The sequence below is a fragment of the Meles meles genome, chromosome 6 (genome assembly GCF_922984935.1).
Source record: "Meles meles chromosome 6, mMelMel3.1 paternal haplotype, whole genome shotgun sequence".
Lineage (NCBI taxonomy): Eukaryota > Metazoa > Chordata > Mammalia > Carnivora > Mustelidae > Meles > Meles meles.
Genome location: NC_060071.1, coordinates 74920627 through 74948523, shown reverse-complemented (window position 1 = coordinate 74948523; position 27897 = coordinate 74920627). Strand labels below are relative to the sequence as shown.

The 27897-nt window shown below is 39.8% G+C and overlaps 1 protein-coding gene across 7 annotated transcripts in view; it reads left to right on the top strand.

Annotated features, from left to right (window-relative positions):
- MYO5A (myosin VA) overlaps positions 1 to 27897 on the top strand; it is a 191385-nt gene that overhangs the window by 121461 nt on the left and 42027 nt on the right. For all 7 annotated transcript variants that reach the window (XM_046008078.1, XM_046008077.1, XM_046008074.1 and 4 more), the window contains exons 16-25: positions 175 to 272; positions 2205 to 2291; positions 2380 to 2488; positions 5443 to 5654; positions 6545 to 6701; positions 10159 to 10398; positions 11422 to 11670; positions 13810 to 13903; positions 16201 to 16349; positions 21773 to 21886. In XM_046008078.1, the coding sequence (XP_045864034.1) occupies positions 175 to 272; positions 2205 to 2291; positions 2380 to 2488; positions 5443 to 5654; positions 6545 to 6701; positions 10159 to 10398; positions 11422 to 11670; positions 13810 to 13903; positions 16201 to 16349; positions 21773 to 21886 (1509 nt within the window). The remainder of the gene's footprint in view (positions 1 to 174; positions 273 to 2204; positions 2292 to 2379; positions 2489 to 5442; positions 5655 to 6544; positions 6702 to 10158; positions 10399 to 11421; positions 11671 to 13809; positions 13904 to 16200; positions 16350 to 21772; positions 21887 to 27897) is intronic.

Here is a 27897-nt window from a genome sequence, read left to right as displayed (position 1 = left end):
ATTTAAGCAGATTTTAACCTAAAGCCCTGCTTCTGAGGCTGGGTCAAGTTCATAGGAGGCAAAATCATCGCCAAATCTCCAGTAGTGTCATTGGAAAAAAATTTTAAATTGTTTTTACAGTATCAATTTTGATAAAACCTTGATGACCCTTTTTTTGTTTTGTTTTTTGTATAGTTCCGAAACTCCCTTCACCTGCTAATGGAGACCCTCAATGCCACTACCCCTCACTATGTGCGCTGCATTAAGCCCAATGACTTCAAGTTTCCATTCACGTAAGTGTTTCTCAACTACTGAATTAGAAAGCTTCCAAGTCTTATAAGGATTCCGATACTAACAGAAGGAAAAAAAATATTTGGGTAAATCTTCATGTTTTGTAGAGGGAAATCACTAGTTAATAGATATTTTTGGTTTTGTTGTTGTTGTTGTTGTTGTCGTTTTAGTTTTCATTTCCTTTGGAGAATATGATGATAAAATAGCAGCTGGCCTTTTGAAGATTTTTAAAAGTTGAGGTCAACCAGGCATTTCTAGTTTGACTTTCTGTTTTGAATCTACTTTAATTCAAGATCTTTCTGGGCTTTTGCTTATTTGGGCATTAGTTAAAACCAGAGTCCTGTGGATTAAGTCTGCCTTGGTGAAGGTTCAGATCTCTGCTACTTTCCAGCTGTTGAAACCCTCAGAGTCTGTCTACTATTACCAAATGTTTTGCCCTACATCAAATACCATGTATGAGGTGGAAGTTTGTTTTTTTTTTCTCAAAATGGACATTTTCCTCTAATTTTAAAAGTAATGCACATGCATTGTAAAAACAGTTTTTAAAAAATATAAAATAGCATAAAAAATTGAAAAAACGTTCATGATACACTGAGATGACTGGTATTAACTTACATACATCCTTCTTGACCAACCAACATCCCTTCCTTCCCTGTTATGGTATGTGGGTATGTGTGTGTGAAAGAGAGACACTAATCAGAGGGGCTTGTGCTGTAATTGTGGTTTTATGTCTGCTTTTAACTTAATAAATTGTGGATGCTTTACAAGTTAGTAAATAAAAATCCACATCATCATTTTAGTGACTACATAGTTCTCATTGTATAGATATGCCATCATTTATTTAAATTATTCCCTAAATGATGACCATTAAGGTTATTCCCACTATGATATGGTAAATATATTTTGCCAAACATTCTTGTATATTTGCCTAATTATCTTCTTAGAATAATCTATTTCTAGAAGGGGAATTTGTAGGTCAGATTAGGCACATTTACCAAAGGTTGTAACTCCCTAGGGAATGAGGGCTCATTTTCCTACACCCTGCCAACCCTGCCCTCTGAGATTCTGCCTTAGATGCAGGGGCAGTTATGAAAGACTTATATCCTCCTGATTGCCAAGAAGCCCTTTCTGGAGGCAATGGGAGGCAGAAAAAGCTGCCACCGCCTGGGCCACTCTCCTGGACAACCTTAGGGGCCATTACCTTCCATCAGCCAACCCCATCTCCTACAGCCAACAGAACACTTGAGAGGACAGCACAGCACAATGCTTGGATAGGGTGCTCAGGGCTTAACTGGGGGAGTACAAGGAGTGATCATTCAGCAAGGGCAGGTCTTGCTACTTCCTCTCTTAGTGTAATGTTCATATGCCATTTGTCTAGAGTAAAATAAACAAAGTATATAAGATAGAGTACAAAATGAAAATAATTGTTACTGGTGTAGACACTATAAATCCTTTGTATGTACTCACAAAGTTGAATAGAACTTTTAGAACAGCAATATTAAAAAAAATAATTGGATGAGGTGTATTTAATTTGTTCTTAGAGAAATCTCCAGAGTTGGCCAGTCTTTATTCTAAGGAAGCTATATATGGTGAGCTAAAGAAACAAGAGAACAGCTCACCACAGCAAGCCATTTAATAAATAAGAGCAAGGTACTGAGGAGTTTTAGGGTTCTTAAAATATGCCCAGTGGTATTTGTTACAGGTGTGTGGTGTGAACTACAGGTTCTATTTATGGCTCTGCTCTTTATTTTACTGCTAATTGTCTCCTCCCCCCAGAGTTTGCCGTTGTGATCCCTGCTCCAACTTTTGAATGCTTTCTTTTTTAATTTCCATTTGGCTCCTTACAAAAGAGTTTGCTCTCTGGACTGAGGAGGGTAATTTGTGGCTGCAGCCAAGCTTCTCTGTGTGTCACTGATGTTCCCTTTTACACATAGGTTTGATGAGAAGAGGGCGGTGCAGCAGCTGAGAGCATGTGGTGTCCTGGAAACCATCCGCATCAGTGCAGCGGGCTTCCCCTCACGGTGAGCGCGGCCGGTTTCATATGGAAGGGACCCTCTGGGAGAGAGTCTTACCTATTCTGGTAAGCTGATGGTAGTTGTTTTCATACAGGTGGACCTACCAAGAATTTTTCAGCCGCTACCGTGTCCTAATGAAGCAAAAGGATGTGCTGAGTGACAGAAAGCAAACATGCAAGAATGTGTTAGAGAAACTGATACTGGTAAGAAGGATTTTCATTTATCTTCATCTGAACAGATATTGGCCAAGGGCCTTGTGATTGTAAGGTTTGACAGCCTTGGGAAATCCAAATACCACTAATCCAGATTATTTGGAGTTGGGAGAGTGGGGGGCACACTGTCTCAGAGGTCAAGGCTCACTGTGCCTAAGATGCTAGACCTAGTGAGGGGGATGGTCTACTGTCAGGAAACAGGATGGTGAGGTCTGGAGAGGTCTGGACCCAGACTTGAGACACACATCTTTTAGAGTTTGATCATTATCAATAAAAGTTCATCTCATACTTATTGATGGAAGATATCAGGCCAGATACTCTGTGATTAAGAAAAAGCAAGTCTTGTCCTAAGATAACATAGTCTGTCTTGGAAATTCATTCATTTTAGAGATAAGTATAGTATGCCTTAGTGTCTGTCAAATACTAAAGAAGTCACAGGAAGGCAAAGCCACACGTGCTGTGGGAAGAAGGAACAATTTCATGGAAGAGGCGTGTTTTGAGTTAGGCCCTGAAGAATTGGTAAGATTGTATAAAAGTAGAAGGACATCCTAATAGGGAGCAAGGTATGAAGAAGTAGGAAAACATAGAATTTGCTCATAAAATAGTCTTTGCTCATTAATTTGCTCATTAAACAATCTTAAAAAAAAAGATTTTATTTATTTATTTGACAGACAGAGATTACAAGTAGGCAGTGAGGCAGGCAGAGAGAGAGGAGGAAGCAGGCTCCCTGCTGAGCAGAGAACCCAATGCGGGGCTCGATCCCAGGATCCTGGGATCATGACCTGAGCTGAAGGCAGAGGCTTTAACCCACTGAGCCACCCAGGCACCCCTTTTATTGTTATTTTGTTTTGTTCTTTTTTTTTTTTCAGTATAAGATTGATACATGGAACAGTATGGATTTGGTTAAGAAATATAGGTTGGTGTTTGAAAAGTCTTGTATGCCAAACTAGGGAGTTCTCAAACTTCAGAATGCATCAGAGTCACCTGGACAGCTTGTTAAACTACAAATTGCTGAGATCTAGCCTGCAGAATTTTTGATTCAGTAGGTCTGGGATGGGCCCAATAATATGCATTTCTAACAAGTTCCCACATGATGCTGATGCTGGTCCAAGGACTCCATTTTGAGAACAGGTACTCTAGTTCATGAAGAACTTAAGATTCATGAAATGTTTTTTAAAGATTTTATTTATTTACTTATTTATTTAACAGAGCGGGAGGGGGGACACAAATGGGGGGGTGGGAGAGGGAGCAGCAGGCTCCCTACCAAGCAAGGAACCCATTGCAGGGCTCAGTCCCAGGACCCGGGGATCATGACCGCAGCCGAAGGCCATCGCTTAATGATTGAGCCACCCAGGTGCCCCATGAAAGGTTTTTTAAAAAATATTTTCATTTGGGGGCACCTGGGTGGCTCAGTGGGTTAAGCCTCTGCCTTCGGCTCAGGTCATGATCTCAGGGTCCTGGGATAGAGCCCCGCAGCAGCCTCTCTGCTCAGCAGGGAGCCTACTTCCCTCTCTCTTTCTGCCTGCCTCTCTGCCTACTTGTGATCTCTGTCAAATAAATAAATAAAATTTAAAAAAAAAAGTTTTAATTTGTTTTACACTAGTTTGAGTGGATTACCTCACTTTGAGGTAATTAGTCCTAATTACTGATTATTAACTAAATGTAATATCTCTTCTTTGGTAATAATAATTTTTGTTTTCCTTTGGAAGAACTAAGGCCACTTTCTTAGTAATATGTAAAAGGAATCATGTTTTTGGGTTTGGACCAACTCCTTTCTAACCTAGGTTCAGATGGGAATGGAGAGCAGAAAGTAGGAACAATCCTACACCCAGACCATGATGTCCCCAGACCACACCAGGTCTGGCTCAGGGCTGTGCAGGGCGGTGTGCAGAGGAGGCTGCTGGTAGAGGGGAGCAGAAGTGGAGTGGGGAAGCTGAGATGGGACAGGGAGAAGAAGAGGGGAACCACCTTCTAGCCCTGCTTCTGTCTCTAGCTACGCTTCCTATGGAAGCTTTATGCATTTAAATTAAAATAATTTTAGATGTTTTAGGTATATATGGGGATTTCTGATTTTCTGGGTTTACATACGAGATAGGATGTTTACACTGTTTGCACCTGTTTACACTGAAAAGTGATTTTCTTTGTTTTGCCTTACCAGATCATGGTAGTGATTACTATAAATAAATTCCACTCTTCTTTTGACATGAGCATGGTTAATAAGCTGCATCCTTTTAGATAAGGTGGATAAGAAATGGTATACGAAAAATAGCATGTGTGTCTGTGTTTACTGCTCCACTCTGCTTGTAATCCAAAATCGATGAGCGATACAAGTGATTATGTTTTTATAAAAGTTTTAAAATTTGTAGAAGGATTTTAGATACATTTATAGGATTGTGTTTATTTTCAGATACTGTTGATTAAAGACAACAGGTAACTGTTGCAAATTTAACTCTTGATATGAGTATGCCAAGTTTTTGTTGTTTAATTCTTATTTTACGTACGTAGTTTCCTGCCTTATTCTTCATGCTGGTATTTTTGTCCCTTCAGCTTTCTCATGGAACATACAGCCTGATGTAATGCTTACAGCCCGAGTCAGTCAGAGCAAGTGTCAGCATCTCCATTTCCTTGAGATATTTAAAATGCAAACATTCAAATTGCCTATAACCCACAACCAAGTGTTTGGCCAGAGATAATAATTCCAGGTAGAATGATTCTGGAAAATAATTCTTAAACTACAGTTTTCCTTAAAATCCCTTTTATTTGCTTGACTTGCATAGGATAAAAAAATCTGGCTCCACTAGTTAATGGCAATATAGCCCAAGTTTTAGCTACTAGATTCATCCCTTTACTGATTCTGCTTTTAGACATATCTTTTTCTCTTTTAGAAGTTCTTTTGTATGGTCAACATTTCTATTTCTGAGTATACAATTTCTTCCACAAAACAGGACAAGGACAAATACCAGTTTGGTAAGACAAAGATCTTTTTCCGCGCTGGTCAAGTGGCCTACCTAGAAAAACTGAGAGCAGACAAGCTGCGGGCGGCCTGCATCCGGATCCAGAAGACTATACGAGGCTGGCTGCTGCGAAAGAAGTACCTGCGTATGCGCAAGGCGGCCATCACCGTGCAGAGACATGTGCGAGGCTACCAGGCCCGATGGTAGGTCTCTGCGTCGCCCCTCCAGCCTAACTCACAGCCCCGGACCTCGGACAGCCCACCTGGTTCCTTGTCCAACCGAGGACAGTTTTCTGGGGTCTTCATGTTTGAAAGTCAACACCCCACCTCTTCCTAGTTTCAGAAAGGGATAGATTTACTCACAAGACAGTTAAATACCCTTACAAGTGATTTAGATTCATCATCAAAAAAATTACAAACCACTGCTATTCACGTCCTCCGATTTTTTGTTGTTGTTGTTACTTTTATGTGGGCTTGAAAAAATCATCTGTAAATTAACACAGTCATGAATATGTGCTGGTTAACAATGATTCCACTGAAGAGCTTTCAGTAGCAATTAACTGAGGAGATCTGGAGGAGAATGAGACTTGAGTGTGATTTACGTATGGGGTAATTTTAATTTAGAACTATCAGTAGAGATGAGTTAATGGCGAAGAACTTATGCCCAAACAGGTAGATGAGGGAGAAATATCACACATTAGCAATGGCTAGATGTAAGAAAGCTGGTGGTACTCAGTATGGGATTACTGTGGACAGCCAGTCAGCTGTGTAAAGGGGATATAGCCCCGGGTAATGAGGACTGTCCTAGAAAGAGAGAAGCTTTCTGAGCTTCACTTTCTTTACTGTAATATTGAGGAATGTGGGACATCCTACTTTTCTGGGTTAGGGAAGACTCAAATCAGATTATGAATGCAAAACTATTTGGAGGAACTATAAATTGCCCTACAAATACATGATTTAACATGTGTAATAGTAGAATAATAACAATGGAGGTACTACTTATTCTGCTGAAGTTATTGGTGCTTTAAGTCTGTACAGAATGTAGTCTGGGTTTGTCTGATTACTGACTGTGCACCTCTCTTTTCTCTGGCCAGCTATGCTAAGTTCCTGCGTAGAACCAAGGCAGCAACCATTATTCAGAAGTACTGGCGCATGTATATAGCCCGCAGGAGATACAAGATAAGACGATCAGCCACTATTATTCTTCAGTCTTATTTGCGAGGCTACTTGGCCAGAAATAGATATCGCAAGGTGAGGCATTATTTCTAACTTTGTTTATTCATTCCATTAACAATCAAATTCCATATCTGGAATTTGAATCTGAAAATACCGCAGGGGTTCCTGTGGACATAGAAACTGAATGGAGATAACTGACAATTGAAATATATTTTAAAATATTAAATAAGTACATATATTTATTTATTTTTAAATTTTAAAAGTAACATATAATGTATTGTTGGTTTCAGAGAAACAGGCCTGTGATTCTTCAGTCTTACGTAACACCCAGTGTTCATTACAATACATACCCTCCCCAGTGTCCATCACCCAGTTACACCATCCCTTACCACCCCCTCCCCTCCAGCAATCCTCAGTTTGTTTTCTGAGATTCAGAGTCTCTTATGGTTTGCCTCCCTATCTGGTTTTGTCCTGTTTCAAAGTACATGTATTTGTTATCAGGATAGTGGAAAAAATACCTCCCTTTTCCCCCTTTATCTGAGTAATTTGAAAAAAAAAGTAACCAAACTGGTCTCCTGTGGCTGCTGTGATAAGTTACCAACAGCTTGGTGGCTTAAAACAGAAATGTGTTCTCTCAGAGTCCTGAGACCAGAAGTCTAAAATCAGTATCACTGGGCCAAAATCAAGACGTCAGCAGGGCTGTACTTCCTTCAGAGGTTCTAGCACAGACTCCGTCTCTTGCCTCTTCCAGCTTCTGCCAGGTCACTGCACTATCCCTTGTGTTTGTGGCCACATCATTCCAACTTCTGCCTCCATCCTCACATCTTCTCCTCTGTGTGTCTAACTTTGCTTCTCTTGTCTGTTTCTTCTGAGAATGCTCGTGATGGATTTGAGGCCCACCTGGATAATCCATGATAATCCCCCCTCTCAAGACCCTTAATTTTTTAAAAAAAAAATTTTATTTGAGAGAGATGGAGTGCGAGAGAGAGCACAGGAGCAGGGGGAGAGAGAGGGACAAGCAGCTCCATGCTCAGCATGGAGCCCGAAGGCAGATCTCGATCCCACAGCCCTGATCTCACAACCCTGAGATCACGACCTGAGCCGAAATCAAGAGTTGGAAACCCAACTGGGTGAGCTACCTGGGTGCCCTAAGACCCTTAATTTAGTCACATCTGCAAAGAGCATTTTCCCCAAACAAGGTAATCTTTACAGGTTTCAGGAATGAGGACCTGATGTCCCTGGGGGACTTTATTCAGCTGACTATGATGAGCTTTGAATAGGTGGAATATCTGACAGAGGGGTAGAAGATTGTACCAAGAATGAAACAGCCTTAGAAGAATTTAACATGATGAAAAGGAAATAAATTACATTAATGTGGTTAAAAGTTGTATTGACTAGAATATGATGCTTCAGCAATTTTTGACAAATAATCATTATATCTGGCGATAATCAACCTGACTAGATAATGGATCACCAGATTAATCTTAGTCCTTACCTCTGACAGTATATGATCTAATTGATGGAAGGTTTTTATCTCTCTCATTGTGGCAAGGTTTTGAGCTTGGCTTTAAGGTATATTCTCAATAAGCCGGAAGTACAGTCTGGATCCCAGAGCTCGGTGGCATTCACTATTAGAAGGAGCGTCAGTAGAATGATTGGAGGGACATGTCTCTGGTCACAAGTAGCACATGGGTTTGCCAGGTCCTATTTATGTGTTTATCTTACTTTCTTATTGTGAAATAATTTTATACAGCAAAGAAAAATGGGAAGTTAATGAGGTTTGAATGAGCAAAACACATATAGCTGTGTTTAAAAGAAAATTTGAAGACAGCTACTCCAGGTCTTTCTGCCCAAACCTTCTGGAGCTCTTTCTCTACAGGCATGAGCATTCAGGGAAGGGTAAAGCCTTATTAAACTTGACGTTTCAGATACAACAAACTGGTTGCCCTCCCGAGGTGTTACCCCTACCTGAGATGTTTTCCTCAGGGACATCTGAACTGGGTTTTGAGGCTTTCGGTGTAGCAGAGGCAGGCTCTGGCCAGCTCAGCTCCCAGTGTGACTGGACACAGTGGGGGTGGCACGTTAGAGGCTAGCTCGCATACAGGCCAGTAGCACCCCATCAGTGCTCCTTCTGGCTCTGTCCAGTCCGAGCTTCCCCTTCATGGGATTTGGGCATCTGAAAGGGAGAGCAGGTGCCATTTAATTTCTCTGACTCACTGATGGACATGAGATTGAGAGTGGAAGTTCTAATTATATACTGCTTCCATTTGGCTGAAATTTCAGAAATGGACCAATGTCCGAAGTACATGGAGAGAAGGAAATGGCATAGGAAAATTGGCATTAATAGCTTTGCCACTGTGTGCTGAGTTTTAAAGTCTGAAAGTGTCTGAAAACCTTCAGTTTCCATCATGGAGTCTTATCCATTTCGTCACTAGTCATCCATATAAGGAAAGGGGCTCCCTCAGGATTGTGATGCTCAGTGAGAGCTCGGCCTGCCGACCTCACTGCAGCTTGATACACACTGACTGGCTGACTGAGCAGAGACTGAAGCCTGCCTTGGCATTAGGAGAGCAGCTGAAAAGGGCAGACTTCAACTGCCAAAGGGACTGTTAAGGTCTCCAACAGACCTATGATTTTTTTTTTGTATTTAAAACTTAGCCACTTACTTCTTAAATGTATTCTCTAAAATGTTACATTATTTCTCTGTTAATCTAAAAACAGGAGCTATGCTTCTACTTTTTTATTAAACTACTGTCTATTGAATAGTTTTAGAGAGTTTTACATATAAAAAGTTTCATAAGAGATACATTATATACATACATTTAAATATCAGTTGTATCACACAGGTTATTGCATAAAATCATAGACTTAGAAGAACCTCAGGGTTTTGCTAATTTAATCTTTCTTAAAGGTCAAGAATTTTTTTAAATTCAAGAATTGTTTATCATTTCTGGAAATTGTTTATACAATCCCTACTTGATGATCTTTACTGACAAATTCATCTCATAAGGCAACCTTGTTGTTATAAGTTGTTTATAAGTTTAGGGGAATATCTTCTCTTTTCTTTTCTTTTTTTTTTTAGAAAATACAATAGAAAATCAAAATTAAGATTAGTTCAAATTCATCTTTTATTTTCCTTTTAAAGCTCCATCCCTACCACCTTTGAATTTCATAGGTGGATTCCTGCTACATTTGAAATAGCAATGGGAAATCCTCACTAAAATGGCTTTCCTCAAATGTGGCAAACAAGAGTGTCATTTTTGTTTGTTTGTTTCTGGGGGGAAGGGTGAATAAATCAGTAGTAAACTTCATAGTACCCCTTGTGTCAGCTTCTGCGGTGAGAGTATTGGTCATACCTCGTGTCTTCAAGCATAGGTTTGTGATACGTAAAATCCAGACAGTACAATACAATGTTTATATCCTTCCCTTTGGGCGGCATCTGGCTTCTCAGCCTGACCTAGCTGGGTTGATGACGTTGAACCTCTAGTCTGGTCCAGGGTCTGACATTACCTGGATTTCCCTTTCTCCGCAGATGCTCCGTGAGCACAAAGCAGTTATCATTCAGAAGTGGGTGCGGGGTTGGCTGGCTCGCATGCACTACAGGAGGAGCACACAAGCCATCATCTACCTCCAGTGCTGCTTCCGGCGGATGATGGCCAAGCGCGAGCTGAAGAAGCTCAAGATCGAGGCCCGCTCCGTGGAACGCTACAAGAAGCTGCACATCGGCATGGAGAACAAGATCATGCAGCTGCAGCGCAAAGTGGATGAGCAGGTGTGTCTTCCTCGGGATCCCGGGGTGGGGGGCTGCTTAAGGGGGCACCATGGAATGTGGTCAGCAGTGTCTCCCCTTGGCTTCACTTTTCAGTCAAAGCAAAAATGGTAAGATAATAATGACAGTAATGTCGTTATGGAAAGAGTGACAAGCTCATAGGTAAGACTATACCTGCAAGGATGAAGGGAGGAAAGTATTCTGAGAACACAGCCAGATATACAACATTCCAAACATTTATGACCAAGAGTCGTATTGTACTTTGTACTTTATAAATCTCTTTCATCATTATTGTTCATCTGCATAAATTTTAAGGTTCTTTTACAGATGAGTTGTTTAGCATTGAGATATGGTGCAAGAGGCAGAAAGATGTCCATTCTCCTGAGTAATGTACAGTCTATTTGCAGGGATAAAATTTTATTTCCTAGAGATAGTTACCAAGTAATATTTTAGCACATACGAATGATATAATAGTAATTAGTAATACATAAATACCGAGGAGGGCAAAAAAGAAAAAGACAAAAACAAACAAAACCCAGCAAACAGAATAAAGTGAGATTCATCAGGGAGAAGGAGGAATTCACCTGAGTGGGAAGTGTTTTGAGGTAATAAAGAGATTTTTAAATAACTTGTGATTTTGAGCCCATTTTATCATTTTTCTGAATCACCTGCCTAGCGTGTGGCTCTCAGTAGAAAACTGATTTATATTCAAAAGCAAGTATAGATTTTTCTATTTCTGGTTTAAGAATCAGGAAATTAAGAATTTACTGTGGTAACTCACCTTGTGATCATGAGAAAATCACATCTATGTTGCTCATGATGTAAAACAGAATTAATTCTGCCTGTTCTCTCCTTGTATCACTTCAAAAGGTATTGATTATAAAGATTGTGGTTAGTATTTTGGTTAGGTACGTTATCAGTGCTAGGGTGATATAGCATGAATGTGATGAATAAATACAGTTTTCTTAAAATACACTTGATGATATATATATTTACTTATTGTTACTTATACGTGTGTATAAAAAGAACAAAGACTACAAATGCCTCATGGAGAAACTGACCAATCTGGAGGGAATATATACCTCTGAGACTGAGAAACTACGAAGTGACTTAGAGCGTCTCCAGCTAAGTGAGGAGGAAGCCAAGATTGCTACTGGACGGGTCCTCAGTCTGCAGGAGGAAATTGCCAAGCTCCGGAAAGACCTGGAACAAACTCAGTCAGAGAAAAAATCCATTGAGGAGCGTGCAGATAAATACAAACAGGAAACCGAGCAGGTGGGAACTAGTTTTCATATCCCCATCTACTCTTTTCACAAAGGAAATGTGCTATTGTCATGACCTGAATGTGTGGCCCAAGGTTGATTTCAGTTGAAGGTGAAGTAAAAATGTCAGTTTGTTTACTGTTCATTATTAGTGTTCTCCAAGCATGTCTCCCACTCAGTGGATGAGTAGTTGTAGGTCTTTTAGTAGAACCTTTTGACTCTAGTAAGAACAGAGGCAAAGCAGTGTTCTAAGAAGAGAATTAATGGCCAAGAATGTACTCCACACTCTTCTTTTTTAAATACAAAGGTCTGGGTGAAGTGTAGGCTCCTTTTTCTCCAAAAGGATTAACATGATTGAGAAGCCAATCAAGCAGTGAAATGTTGCTAGCTGATGGTAGAGATCTTTCTGGAAACCTGTAAGGCTGTGTGAGAACTCTGAGTGGGAAAATTCCAAATGTCTGCACACTGACTGTAGCCAGGACCCAGGATGCAGATAGAACAGCAACAGCAGTGCTTGTGGACTGGTGCTTTTACTTACAAGTTTATATCAGTATTTATATCAAAGCTTCATTAAATACAGAAAACATTACGATTCTCAAGCAGCAACGCAATGTATCATTTAAACAAAATCAAAGCATCTCAACATAAAGCTTACTTGAGAAAAGTGATAGATTTTCATAAATTCCACTAGAATTACTATCTTTAAATTAAAACAGAGTTGACTGTTGGCTGTAACTATTGGCAAGACTCTCGGTTTCCTGTGCTTCTTCTGTACTGACTTCTGAATAGATTTTTTTAAAGATTTTATTTGTTTGAGAGAGTGCATGCATGAGATGGGGTAAGGGGCAGAGGGAGAGAGAGAGAGAAACAGACTCCCCGCTGAGCATGGAGCCTGACTCAGGCTCAGTCTCACAACCCTGAGATCACAACCTGAGACCAAACCGAGAGTCCGACTCTGCACCTACTACACCACCCAGGCGCCCCGTACTGCCTTCTGAATATTAATAGGGCTCTCTTTCTCTGTCTCTGACCTCCTGAAAACTTTCTCTTTATAATTAAAGCTATTGCTTTAACATGTGACTCTTGATTGCAGGGTCACAGTTTGAACGCCACATTGGGCATAGAGTTTACTTTAAACAGAGAGGAAGGAAGGAAGGGAAGGAGGAAGGGATGAGGGAGGAAAAAAAGCAAGCTATTACTTAAAGAGTTTCTTGAATTTATGCTTAGAGAAAGGAATTCAAATTTTACTCCACACAAACACACATTTATGTCAAAGATGAACTAAGTAAACTATAAACTTTGCAAAGTTTACCTTTGGTTTTAATTTTTGCTTCCTGGGAATCCTCATCCAACTGGGAACTAGAAAGTGAAAGGTCAATGTGTTTTGTGTGTAGGGTGTGTATGTGTGTGTGGGTGTGTTGGGGCACAGAATATACATACACATAACATAAAATTTACCACTTTAACCATTTTTTACGTTTATTATTTTAATTTATTTATTTTTTCAGCTTAACAGTATTCATTGTTTTTGCACAACACCCAGTGCTCCATGCAAAACGTGCCCTCCCCATTACCCACCACCTGGTTCCCCCAACCTCCCACCCCTGATCCACCACTTTAACCATTTTTAAGTGTACAGTTTTGTGACATTTAAGTACTTTCATGCTGTTGTAAGGTCAATGCTTAAACATGGAATAAAAGGATTAGTTTGCAACCTGAATCATGAGTACACCTAAGCTTTTGTTAGGCTTTTGAGGTGAGAAGGCATTTTCATTCTTTCAAGAGCAAATGCTTACTAGGTGCCAGACAGTTGCTAAATGCTCAAGGTACAAAGTAAAACAACAGCAATTATCTCTATTCTCCAGGAATTGCTGGTCTATTAGGGAAGTAAAAGTAAATCATTTCTAAGGGCTATAACGAGGCACATTAGGGTCCTGTAGGAGAGACACCTAATTGCAAGGTGTTTCCAGGAAGGCTCTCTGGAGGGGTTAATTCTTGAGCCAAGTTCAAAAAAATGACTAGATGGACCTAGGCAAAGAAATGAGGTGCAATGATGTGGCGGTAAAGAGGGCCTATGGTGTGGTCTTTATGTTCAGTATGAGGCGTCCTTCTGTCTACTGCAACCATCTGAGTTGATTGTTTTATTTTATAGCTGGTATCAAGTCTGAAGGAAGAAAATACTTTGCTGAAGCAGGAAAAAGAGGCCCTCAATCATCTTATCGTGGAGCAGGCTAAGGAGATGACAGGTAAGACTCACGTGGGTATAACTTGCCGTACTCCCGCCAAGTTCAGATCGAAGTTTTATATGTTACAATTTTGTTACAACTGCAGTGTTTTTAAAAAGTTGAAATTGTGCTCGCTTCGGTAGCACATATACTAAAAAGTTGAGATTGTCATCAGTAAATTTAAGAAGTTGCAAGGGGCAAGCACTGTAAATATTTTGGTTGATTTAGTTGGTGAACTTGTAAATCTGGTCTTTCTATGCACAAATGTGAATTCATGTATGGTCAGTATCCTGTGTAATTTTTTTAAAATTAATTTTGTTCTGCATGTATGATTTATTAGTTATGACTTACAGGATTCTATTGAATTAGGAAGAAATTGTGAGCTAACGTGTGTATGTGTCTACATGTATTTATTTATTTTTTGCTAAACCAGTGGATATTATTCTCCCAAGATCAACTACTCTTTTCCACCTTAAAAAAAAAGGCAACTCTAATTTTTTGAGTAGAGAACTAACTAGATGTGAACATTTATTCTATTAGCTATTTGTGAGATAGGTAAGAATGATGGTAATTTACAAGGAGTCTACATGTATATAAATGTGGGCTAAGAAGATATGGATTGAAGCTATAGAAATGGATGGGGGAGACAGAGTGAAAGAGATGGATTGGAGTGAGGATATAGTAAATGAAGAGAATCACCAGAATGTTATCCTTTTTGATGTGGTATTCAAAAAAGGAATAACAATTTTCTAAAGTATTGAGATGATTTATTATGACAATAATGGTGTATTATTACTGATGAGGAAACTGAGGGAGAAAAGTACCTATTTATGAGTAAAATTAATAGATCAGTTGATAGCGTGTTAAATTTTAGATGTCAGCTAGGATGTACTGAAAACAAATTGAGATTAAAGATTGCCTTAAGGTACCCATTAAAGCTATGAAGATAAGAGTACCCCTTGTGCTTCCCACACCCCCACTACGTCTTCCCTCCCAGTTAAAGGGCATATTGTAAAGGAAAGAGAAGAAATCTGGAATTAAGCCTTATAGGATGACCACAAGTAAAGGATAAGGTGAAGAAAAGAAACTAGAAAAAAAAGTTGATAGGGGATATTAAAAACAGTCACTGAAGACATGGAAAGAAGGCTGCTAGGATGGAGAATGTGATGGAAAGATCCAGAATGATAAGAATACTTGAAACTGGATGAGAAGAACAAAGAACCTAACATGAGATTTGCCTAGGGAAGATTTCTTGGTAGCCTTAGGCAGCTTCTGCAAATTGGTAAGAATAAAAGGAAATTTATGGAATGTGATAGGGAGGAGAAATTCTTTCATTCCTTCACTCACACATTATTAAAGCCCTACACTAGGGAAGCACTGTGGTGGGCACCAGGGAAGCAGTTGTGAAAAGACACTTGCAGCCCTCGGCCTTACAGAGCTACAAGAGAAAGAAATGGTGAAGCAGTTGGAGCAGGCAGGGCAGGCTAAGATTTAGCCACGAAACATGAGAATAAAATGGGCCATGTAAATGTTAGGAAGCTTAATATTTATAAATGTGACTGGTTGGCTTATTTAGGTAAAACATACAGCTGAGATCTAAGGCTGTTTACTTTGTTTTATCTGCAGTCAGGAGCTCATCTCCTATCTCCAGATGACGTCCCAGGCAAATGTGAGCCACTAGCAACAGAGACAGCAGAGCGGGGTGGTAAATGGAAAGGTCGAGGTACCCCCGGCAACACACAAGAGATGTGACACAGATGGCCAGGCATGGGGGTCTTACCTGGTTAGAAATGGGGGAGTGATAGGACTGTGGAGGGTCAACATGCTGGAAATATTGTAAGATCTCAGCCTAGAGAGTGAGGTGAGCAGAGTGTTGACATAGGACATGGACAGCCTGTTTCACTGAGAAGTCACCACTTCCTCAGAAATCTGAGGAGTATCTCTGACTTTTTGACAGAGTACACTAATTTGGACAAAAGAATTTTATGATAGCCTGAAACAGAATATTGGAATAAAGAATACTTTAGTTACTAAACAATGCCTGGTGAAAGTTTACCAAGGATGTGCTATAACCAGTGAATGATCTAGTGGCACTGAATTCTTAGTACATGGAAGAACTCAGTAGATGATTGCTGTTATTCACAAACTATTTTTTTTGTCATATTTGCTCTTTCCCTTCATTCACTAAGATACTTTTCATAGTTCGTGACGCTAGAAGTAAAACACTTTGCAGAGAAACTGGAAGTCAGTGAACATGTTTGTCCTCTTGAATTCTGGAGAGCCGTCTTTGCTATGCTTTCCACTCTTCTTTCTTTCAGAGACTATGGAGAAGAAGTTAGTAGAAGAAACGAAACAACTGGAACTCGATCTTAATGATGAAAGGCTGAGATACCAGAACCTTCTGAATGAGTTCAGTCGCTTAGAAGAACGATATGATGACCTCAAGGAAGAGATGACTCTGATGGTGGTGAGTCAAACACTTGCTTTTTTGAAAATGAAAATATTTAAGCACATACAAAAGCAGATAGAACAGTAGAATGAATCCCATGTACTTCATGTACTCATGATCCAATTCCAAAATGGTCAACACATTTCTACCCCTACTCTATCCCTCCTACGCACATTGTCCAATGGTTTGAGTTGTCATAAAGCAAATCCTGCAAATCATCTAACTTTATTTGTGAATACTTTGTAAAGTCAAATACTTTAAAGACTGGGCCATACACTTTGTCATATATATTGGGTGACTTCTTGTAAATTTTCATATAAAACAAATATTTATATAATTGAGTATTTACTGGTTTTTGTTGTGATTGCAAAGATAGATTCCTACAGAAAGAAAATTCAGTCTCTATTTTTACAAATTATCTTATCTATTTCAAGAACTCTTCTCCATCTACCAACATACCTCTTGTACTTTTAATAGTTCTACACAGCCTCTCTGTTCTACTTATCCTACTGTCAGGAGACAAAGTGTTCCCTAGCTCTCTTGTTCCCAGTAAGTATCAGCCTTAAGGTAACCTCATGGTACAAATGGCTAGAAATGCTCTGAAATATCTCTTATAAAAGCAAGATAATTTGAGATCTGTGGCATAGAATATTTGCTTCAAATTTTGCTTCTACCTGGATCCTTTGACAACGTTTTTAAAAATGTAACATTTAAAAAGTCAAAATGAAAGAGATTATGTAACACAAATGAAATCAATTTGTTACTTGGAAGAGAGGAAACCTGGTCTCAAAGAGGTTAAAAAGCTAATTTAAATGCCACAGTTGGACTGTTATTTCAAACCTTGCTACTCTATCAGTAGCAATGATTTATATGTGACAAAGCGAAATTAGAAATAAGAGTAGGTCACCGTTACTCTTACTGACAAACCAGAAGGACAAATCAGTAGGTCTTGTCTTCCTTGATCTCCTCGCTGCACTTGGCCTTGTTGAAATCTTGCCCCCTTTACATTCTCCCATTTTTAGCTTTCTTTGGAGTCCTTTTCTTCTGTATTGGAATATCATGCTCCCCAGAGTTCCATTCTTGGATGTATTTTAATTCTATTTACAATAACTATGCCAACATTTGTGGTGAATCTATGCTTTGATTATAGTTAGAGCTAAGTTTCGTGTCCTACAAGGTGTTTCGAGAGCCACTAGTTACTTGGGATATTAAGAAGTGGCATTGGGAAAAGAAATGATCAGGATCATATAAATGTAGGAATCACTAGTTGAAACAAAGAGATTGTTTTTCCTACGGAATTTCCTGGATTCTTTAATACTGCATGCCTGGTTAAAAAAAAAAACAAAACAAAACTGTATTCCTTGGGAACCTCAGAAAATAAAATGAGAGAAGCATGTGCCATGTAGTCATCACTTTCTGAGCACATTCCGGGAAATATCTGTGAGGTTAATGGGTCTCCTCCTTAGAGAGGTAGCCCTGTCTAGCAAAGACCCTCCAGCGGTAATGGCCATCCTCCAGCAACTTAGCAGGGCTGTTCTTTCCCACTGGGCAAGTCTCTGCCTGCTATCCATTCTGTTCCCAGCAATATTGTGGAAAAAAGATGTAATCAAGTTCCAGGTGCAGCTCAGTGGCTTGATTGCTGATTTCTCAGCGTATAATCCTCTCCCTGGTGTGCCTGTGACTCACTGTCATTCCCCTTGGTTGACAAAATGGGCAGAGGGAGGGAAAAGGAAAATAGCAGAGGAAGGAAGATCAGAGTCTGCTTGCTTCCTACTCAGCTCTTCAGTACGTCTCCTTTCCCAGCTCCGGACGCAGCCAAGGTTGCAGTCTTTGAAGAAGATGTTTGCCAAGAATTGCAGAGAATTAAAAAATGGACTTTATAATTTAGGATTAATTAAATAATAGCAATATCTTATTTTAATGTGTAGGTAGAAACTTCACAACTGACAGATGGGTACTTGGCTCATATTTCCTTGATGCTGTTCTGTAGATGGAGCGCTCACGGCCACAGTGATTAGGAAGCCTTAGTGGTAAACAGAGTACTCAAATGGATGGCAGGAGACTTTGGGGAAGGGAACTGATGGACTGCCACAGAACCTCTGGGGATATGTGTAATAACACAGGGGCCGAAGTTCACACTGCCGATTACCAGGGTCTAGATTTGTTGGTCCTGATACCAGGAAGTGCTGTAGGATTTTCCTCCAGGAACATTCAGTTGTAGAGTAGAGGCAAGGAAGAAGACTAAATCCAGGGCCAAGGAGATTCAAGCAGACACTGAAAGAACAATGAGGCAATGGAACACAGGCTTGTGAAGTGTTGCACGATTCATCCCCAGTAAGGAGGGAGTCCAGCGTGTCAATAATGGGGTCATTAACCTTGACAGATGGAGTAAAACAGATTTAAGAAAAGAAGGAATTGTTGGAGACATGACAGATTAAAAGAGGACGTACGAGATCTAGTAACGAGATTGAAGCAGTGGTCAAAAACCTCCCAAAAAACAAGAGCCCAGGACCTGACGGATTCCCTGGGGAATTCTACCAAACTTTCAAAGAAGAAATAACACCAATTCTCCTGAAGCTGTTCCAAAAAATTGAAGCAGAAGGAAAACTTCCAGACTCTTTTTATGAAGCCAGCATTACCCTGATCCCCAAAGCAGGCAAAGACCCTACCAAAAAGGAGAATTTCAGACCAATATCACTGATGAATATGGATGCAAAGATCAACAAGATCCTAGCAAACAGGATCCAGCAGCACATTAAAAAGATTATCCACCATGACCAGGTGGGATTCATCCCTGGGTTGCAAGGTTGGTTCAACATTCGCAAATCAATCAATGTGATAGAACACATCAATAAGAGAAGAGAGAAGAACCACATGGTCCTCTCAATTGATGCAGAAAAAGCATTTGACAAAATCCAGCATCCATTCCTGATGAAAACGCTTCAAAGTATAGGGATGGAGGGAACATTCCTGAACTTCATAAAATCTATCTATGAAAGACCCACAGCAAATATCATCCTCAATGGGAAAAAGCTTGCAGCCTTCCCGTTGAGATCAGGAACACGACAAGGATGCCCACTCTCACCACTCTTGTTCAACATAGTATTAGAAGTCTAGCAACGGCAATCAGACAACAAAGAGAAATAAAAGGTATCCAAATTGGCAAGGAAGAAGTCAAACTCTCTCTCTTCGCAGATGACGTGATTCTTTATATGGAAAACCCCAAAGACTCCACCCCCAAACTACTAGAACTCATACAGCAATTCAGTAACGTGGCAGGATACAAAGTCAATGTACAGAAATCAGTGGCTTTCTTATACACTAACAATGAAAATACAGAAAGGGAAATTAGAGAATCGATTCCATTTACTCTAGCACCAAGAACCATAAGATACCTGGGAATAAACCTAACCAAAGAGGTAAAGGACCTGTATTCGAGGACGTACGAGATACAGATCTTGAAGGAGCACTTGATGATCAAGTAGGATGTTTGTCCTTGTAATTGAACAGCATATGGGTTAAAAGCATGGGGAACAAGGCCAGGCATAGGGGAGTTGTCACCTTATTGCAGGGTCCTAACAGTGATGGAACATCCGTTCACATGAGTTGAATCTTTGTTATATGCCAAGCAGTATGCTAACTCTTTACTTGCACTGCCCTATTTAATCTTCACATAAACCCTATTAGGCAGATAATACTATTATTCACCTTTTCCTGATGATGGAAGTGAGGCCTGGAGAAGCTGGGCAAAAGGCACATAAATGGCAGACCTGGAATTCCTACCCAGCTCCCTCTTACTTCAGACCCAGAGCATTTAACCACTGCCTTGTATCCAGAAGTTACATTAAATAGCAAATATACAGTGTTGCCTCTATTCATACCTTAAGGTATTTGTTGTTTAGTGACACACCTGAGGGAAAATAGAGGTCTCACTCATCTTTAATAAGCTTATTAAAAAACCTTTGTTCAGGTATTTCTGAGGACCTATCTGTTTTTCTTAATGATACATCTAATTTATTAATATTCACCTTCCCATACAACTGTTGGCTAGGAAATTTGTGTGAAGTTGTTTGTGTACGTACACAGTAAATCCAAGTGCCTTTGACTTTATGTGGGGTGACTGTCCCTTTTAGTGTGTACCCTAGCTTCTAGGTAGTTTCAGAAGTTCTGGGGTTCTTGGGTCTTCCATATGCACTGGAGTACACGTTGGGGTGGCAGGCTTTCATCTGGCTCTGGATGCTGGCTTTCCTTTGGTCATATGGATCGCTTCGCTCTGTAAGCTGGACAGGGGAGAGAAAAAGGCAGAGAAGCTCTTTGGGACTCTGGCACTTCCTGTGGCTGGGGGGAAGAGTAAAGGAAATTGGACAGGTCAGAAAAGCTTCCAGAGGTCCTTCTGAAGCTCCCAGAGCCAGTAACCCTGTGAGATGCAGGTCACTGAAACTTTCCACCTCTTCTGCAGGGGACCCTAGGAGTGAGGGGCACAAAATCCAGCCTTTTTATTGCTTCTCTCTTAAGTCATTCTCTAACCCCCTCTCCTACAGAGAGGGCAGACTGCAATTGTTTAACTTCTCTGTTTTCCATAAGCATTCCAAACACTAATCTCATAGGTACCACATGTCATAGAAATGTCACCTGGACTCCTGAATTAATAACCCCAGGATGTCAGAGGGATCCTGGAGCAGCTTTCTTACCTCTCCTCCATGGCTCATCCTTCCCACGGCCGAATCCTGAGATTCAACTTCATACACAAAAGTGACAGAAATTATAGTCACCTATGTAGAACCCCTCTCCTTTTTTCCATTTGTGCTCAAATATAATGGAATAAAAATGATGATGCTATCATTAAAATATTTCATGAACTTTTTACTGTTTTATTTAATTACAACACTGAAGTCAATGTTTGATTGCTGAGGCATTATACCTACACTTCACCCAGTGTGACTGGCCACTCACAACTTAAGAAATCCAAAGCAGGGGCTCCTGGGTGGCTCAGTGGGTTAAGCATCTGACTTTGGTTCAGGTCATGATCTCAGGGTCCTGGGATTGAGCCCTGTGTCAGGCTCTCTGCTCAGCAAGGAGTCTGCTTCCCCCTCTCCCTCTGCCCCTAATCCTGCTCATGTGTCTCCTCTCTCTCAAATAAATAAATGAAATTTAAAAACAAAACAACTCAGAGGGGACTCTGCTAATAATCATAGATGATTTTTGTTTGAGCATTTGGTTTTGTGACTTTTCTTGTCGTGCCCTGCTGGTGCATCTTTCTCTCTGAAGAGCTCAGAAAGTGATCCTTTTGTGAGGGTTTGTTAAGGACAACACGGAACACACTGGGCATGAGAACAGCAAGTCAGTGAGTGGGGGTAAGAACCAAGTTGAAGTGAGTGCTATTTTACTATAACTGGTTTAATTATATTATGTTAACTGTACGTGGTTTATCTGCCTTGCAGAATGTGCCCAAGCCTGGACACAAGAGAACAGACTCCACCCATAGCAGCAATGAGTCCGAATACACCTTTAGCTCTGAAATTGCAGAAACGGAAGATATGCCATTGAGGACAGAGGTACATTTTAAATACCTGTCACTACAAATAGGATGTGACCATGTTGTTCACAGAGAACATTTCTACTGCAAAACAGAGCTTATTTGCCTATAAATGTAACCAGTTGTTTCAAACTCTTTATATTTTGTAAGTGATCAATGGGTGCTTAATTATTAATTATTACTTATATTTTCTTATATGTACATACATACTTATTATTGATGTTTTTTGATCAATAGACATTTTAATTTTTAATGTAATTCTGAGAACCAGATTTTCACTTTTGTAGTTTTAACATACCCCATTACAAAAAAAACACAGCCTGTTATGAATTTCAGACTGAGGCAGATTATTTTAATAATAAGTCTTTTGTCCTTGAATATTATAAATAACCAATGCCCAAGAGTTTGGCAGGACTGCTGCCTCCATTTGATCACAGTTTTTACCAATGTAATTTTTGTCCACAAAAATGTAAGAAAATACCTCATAAATCTGCCTTAGTGTTTGTGTTATGTGGTATGAAACCAAAATAGCACATTACTGTAACTCCAAGAGTACAGTGACTTTAAGTTGGATTGTTCCCAAACTAATTCTCAGATCTTCTTTTCAAACATGCTATTAGTTTCACTAACGCGTAATTCAGGCACTACTCTTCTATTTTTATATCATATTCTGAGAAAATGGCCAAGTCAGAAATAGACTGCTTCTGGCAGAACAGCCGAAGAAAACTGAATGATTCTTTCCTTTCTTGTCTTAGTTTTACTCAGGAATGAAGAGTTTCTGCTATCTTGTTCTGTTCATTTTTAGGAAAAGTATCATATAGTTGGAATCATACATACAAGAACCCTAAGTTAACTTATCCAAGGTCACAGCGTGTAAGTAGCTGAGCCAGTATTCTAACCGAGGCTGTTTGAAGCCTCACGCTCTGTCTGCTTCTTTGCATCTGGTCATTTTACACTGTGGTTCTCCAGTCCGTTTCTCTCTGTAGCTAACGTTAGCTTGCAGACCACTGATGGAGCAGGATGGTCACTGTAGAGCGGGATAGAGTGGTGCCAGTCATTCACTGCTGTGTAACAAACCATCCAAAACTTCAGTGGTTTCAAACCACAGCAATTTATTCATGTTCACACTCTGAATTCTGACTGGGAGGTTCTCCTGCTGCACATGGGATGCACCCCACTGCATCCCAGCCCAAGGAAGAGGACCTTGGTCCTCTGCAAGCAACTTCTCTGTTCAGTGGCATGGTGAATGTGCTCAGACAGTGTAAGAGCAAAAAATGCCAGGTCTTGTGGGGCCAGGCCCAGAACCAGCTCTGTGTCAGTTCTCCCATGTTCTAGGTCATAACAAATTACCAGGCCAGCCCAGACTTTGCAGAAAGGGAGTAGACCTCATTTCTTGATAGGAGAAAAGACATTTGCGTTGAGAGCAATCCCTGGTAACCATCTTCGGAGACCACCACAAAGTTAGACTTTGAAGGTTTCAGAATTACAACCTCTAGTGTATGTAGAGCCTCCAGTGGATCTGACAGTTTAAGGATTGCGTCCAGTGGGTCTTCTTGGGATACTCACTCCCAGCCGTCCGAGGGAAGTATGTCTACACACCGTCGGTGCCCGGGTAACACAGCTTGAGCAGCTCCTGCTAGGGCCCGGAAAGCCGTGACAGCAAGGCTGTGTCCTCTGCGGGTTATTTTGTATTAAAATCAGGACAAAGAGACTTATTGATAGGTTTGATTGAGGACATTACATTTTTAACATCAAAAACTCTTCTGTGCTTTACCTAATTTTTACTAGTAAGTGTATTTGTCAGTGTCTCTACTCTTTTCAAATTTGTCCAAATTCTTAGATTTGAGGGGAGAGTTAACCTTTTTGTTTCTAATTCTCACCCGTATTTCTGCTGACTTTTTCTCAAATTAAGAGGTAGTTTAAAAAAAAAAAAAAAGAGGTAGTTTAGGGGCACCTGGGTGGCTTATTTGGTTAAGCATCCAACACTTGATCTCTGCTCAGGTCTGATCTCGAGATTGTGGTTCAAGCCCCATGATGGGCCCCACTCTGGGCGTAGACACTACTTTAAAAAAAAAAAGAGAGAGTTAGTTTAGAGTGGGATTCAGTATATTGCTCATCTGTTTTGAATAATGAAGGGTGAACTGTGCTCTAGAGGTCGCAGGCAGGTCTGGAGTGTTGTGTATTGTCCTTCACATGCACCAACCATCAGCAGACACCTGGAAGACACCTTGAAGTCTCTCAGGAATGGGAAAGGCTTTTTACTGAACTAGTTGTTTTCCTCCTTGTGACTAAGTGCGTGTATCTGAAATGTGGCCGGCTCTGGTTAGAAGGGTTGTCTTGACCACTGCACAGACTATAATAACTCTCCTCCTGGGAACTGAGTCCATAGCCTGAGCCTCAGTCACTCTCTGCCTCAGTTTTCTTGTCTGTGAAGTGAGAGGCTATGATTATCAGACTTCAGAGTGGTGTTTTGAAGATCGAGATAATTCCTATAAAGTATGTATAACAGTGTTTGATACATAGTAAGTGTCCAATAAATCCATGTTTTTGTTCTAATAAACAGGTTTCCAGAGATTGTCCTATAATTTTGATTGGGTGTGGTCAGGACCAGAAAGATAAAAATCTGTAAAACTGGTAATAGAAAAAGAGAAATTATCAGAAGGGAAGTTGGGTGGGAGAGGAGTATCAGACTAAGACTATAGCTGTGAACTTGCACTTTTGACTTCCAGGTTTGTGTTTCTCCCTGCAAGTGCTTCTGCAACAGCCAGGTTTACAGATTGCCCCAAACAAAGTGAAGGAGCACCTCCTACTTTGTGTAGTATTCCCAAGTAGCTCCTTCAGAATCTGGTGCCAGGAAAATAATGGGCTTCCTCTTGGTTATGAGTTGATTTCTTTTTTTTAAATTTAAAATAGGAGTTTTTCCAGACTGTTTTGGAACATAGAATTCCAACCTCAGACATGTAATGATAGCAAAATTGAATATAAAAAAGAACTGATGTCTTTCTAGCTTTGCCAAACCTGTGATTTGTTGTTCACAAGTCAGACTGGCACCTACATGGCTGTTTCCCTCTGGAGAAGTCACCTGCCAGCTCCACCTGCTGTGCAGCCCTCCCATGCCCAGGGCACCGCAGGGTCCAGGGTCGCATTCTTTTGGAAGCTTTGCTTCTCTCTGCTCTGTCATGCACCTTTCTTAGTAGCCATCAGCTCAATATCCCAGCTCTGCTTCTGCCCCTGAGCTTTCTCACACCCATGAAAGCCAGGGAAAGGGTTACCACCTTCTCAGCTGTTGTTAACAGAAATTCTAGAAAGATTGCAAACCTATGCTGGTAATTTTGTGAATACATTCTCTTGTCTTCTAGATTTTCCTCAGATGAGAGATCAGGATTTTTTAGGTCAGTTTCAAAGCTTCACTCTCTTAGAAAAAGACTGGATGATAAAGTCTCTTCTTCTTTTCTTCTTCTTCTTTTTTTTTTTTTTAAAGATTTAATTAATTTATTTGACAGAGAGATCACAAGTAGGCAGAGAGGCAGACAGTTGGGGGGGGGGGGTTAGGGGGGAAATCAGGCTCCCTGCTAAGCAGAGAGCCCGATGTGGGGCTTGATCCCAGAACCCTCAGATCATGACCTGGGCTAAAGGCAGAGGTTTAACCCACTGACCCACCCAGGTGCCCCGTAAAGTTCCTTCTAAGGAAGGAAAGGAAAGTAAAACCCCAGAAACTTCTCTGAGCCAGATGGCCCTATCTTCCTTCTTGCTCATGTGGTACGGAGAAGACCAATGCTATCTCTCTGACTAGATACATCATCACAGATAAGAATGGACACCATGCAGAGTACTCTTAAATTGTTACCGGTCCTTATGTCTAAGCAATTTTGCAGTTGTCAGATATTATTTTTTTATTCTTCCATCTCTGTAGAATTTTGTTTTTATCTAGTAGTCAACTAATTCTTTATGCAGTATTTGCTAATATCTAAAAAGTTATCCCATCCCATTTTTAAATTAAAAAATTTTTTTTTTTTTTTTTTTTTTTGGAGAGAGAATGAGTGAGCACCAGTCTGGGCAGGGTGGGGGGAAGAGGGAGAGAGAGAAAGAATCATAAGCTGGCTCCACACCATGGAGCTTAACACCCCAGCTCAATCTCACGACCCTGAGATCTCATGATCTAAGCCAAAATCAAGAGTCGTACATTTAAGCGACTGAGCCATGCAGGCGCCCTACCCTAATCCATTTAAATGAGAAGATTCCTTTTAAACAAAAATGCCCATTCAAGATTGATAGTGATGATTCCCAAATGATGATATCTTAAGTACAATGAAGGAACTTAGGAGGTGAAGTCTTACATTACAGTGTAAATAAAGATAAAGTAATTAAAATTTTCAGGGACCTATTCATCATTAATGGATGAACAAACATTAAAAACACATGAATGGAGTGTTTGCATTGTAAATAAGCTAAAATACAAGTATTTGTGGGATGTATAGAAATGAGTTTTTATAGGAATGAAAATCTACAGTAATTTCATGTTTAGGCAGGGTATTATGTCTGTTCTCAGAACAGACTTTTTTTTTTTTTTAAATGTCATATTAGTTACCGTACAGTAGTCAGGACAGACTTTATGTAGAAGATCATATATCTAAACTTTTTCTTATTCTTGAACATTATAGGACTGGATAGTTAGAAAAAGTCAAGGTCTAACTAGTCTGTGAGTAAATGACCTGATATCCTACAGATAAATGCCCCACTTCTTAGTTTAACTGATTCTTCTTCGATGTTTTCTTAAAACTAGAGTAACATTTAATTTGGCACTCCTAAGAATTCACAAAAGATAGGTTGGCTCCTGGGTGGCTAAGTCCTTAAGCTTCTGCCTTCAGCTCAGGTCATGATCCCAGAGTTCTGGGATTGAGCCCTGCATCTGGCTTGATGCTCAGCAGGAAGCCTTGTTCACCCTTTCCCACTCCCCCTGCTTGTGTTCCCTCTCTCGCTCTCTGTCAAATAAATAAATATCTTTTTAAATCTTAAATTTAAATAAATTTAAATCTTTTAAATAAATAAAAATAATCTTTTTTTTAAATAAATAAAATCTTTATAAATAAATAAATATTTATTTATAAATATTTATATATATTTATATATATATAAATATAAATAAAAATCTTTTTAAAAATCCCTAAAGATAGCTAATAAATATAAAAAAGAATTCAACCTCAATAAAGGGCAAAGAAATGTAAATTAAAACTATAATTAAATATACTTTAGTCTATCAATTAAGCCATTTAAAAAAATTTGTAACAGTCATTGTTGTAGGCAAGGTGGTGGTTGCTTCATGGAAGTGTAAACTACTTTAGCAGACTTAAAAATATTAATATTTAGGTATTTATCACTAGGATATTTATTTTAGTATATTTCAATAGCAAAAAATTAGAAACAACTTCAGTGTCCATCGTAAGATAGGTAATAGCTAAGCAAATGATGGTACGCATGTTAGTATAGCTATTAAAGATTATGGTTTTAAATACATCATAAATTTGGAAAACATTGGTGGTACAATGCCAAATTTAAAAGACAATACAAAATTATAATGAAAATATTCCAATTACTTAAATCTATAGAAAAAAGACTTGACAAAAATTATAGGTTTTCTCTGGAGATGTGATTATGGCTTTATTTTTCTTCTTTGTACTTATTTCCTAAACTTTCTATAAAATTTTATTTGGGGGGCTGCCTGGGTGATTGGTTAAGTGTCCAACTCTTGATTTCAGCTCAGGTCATTATATCAGAGTTGTGAGATCAGGTCCCACATTAGGCTCCACATTGTGCATGGAGCCTGCTTAAGATTCCCTCTCTCCCTCCCACTCTGCTGTTCCTCCTCCCCTCTCTTAAAAAGGAAAAAAAAAGTTTATTTTGCTTTTGTATCTGAAAAAAGTCTTTTTAAAAATTGACAATTTGAGGGACGCCTGGGTGGCTCAGTTGGTTAAGCGGCTGCCTTCGGCTCAGGTCATGATCCCAGCGTCCTGGGATAGAGTCCTGCATCCA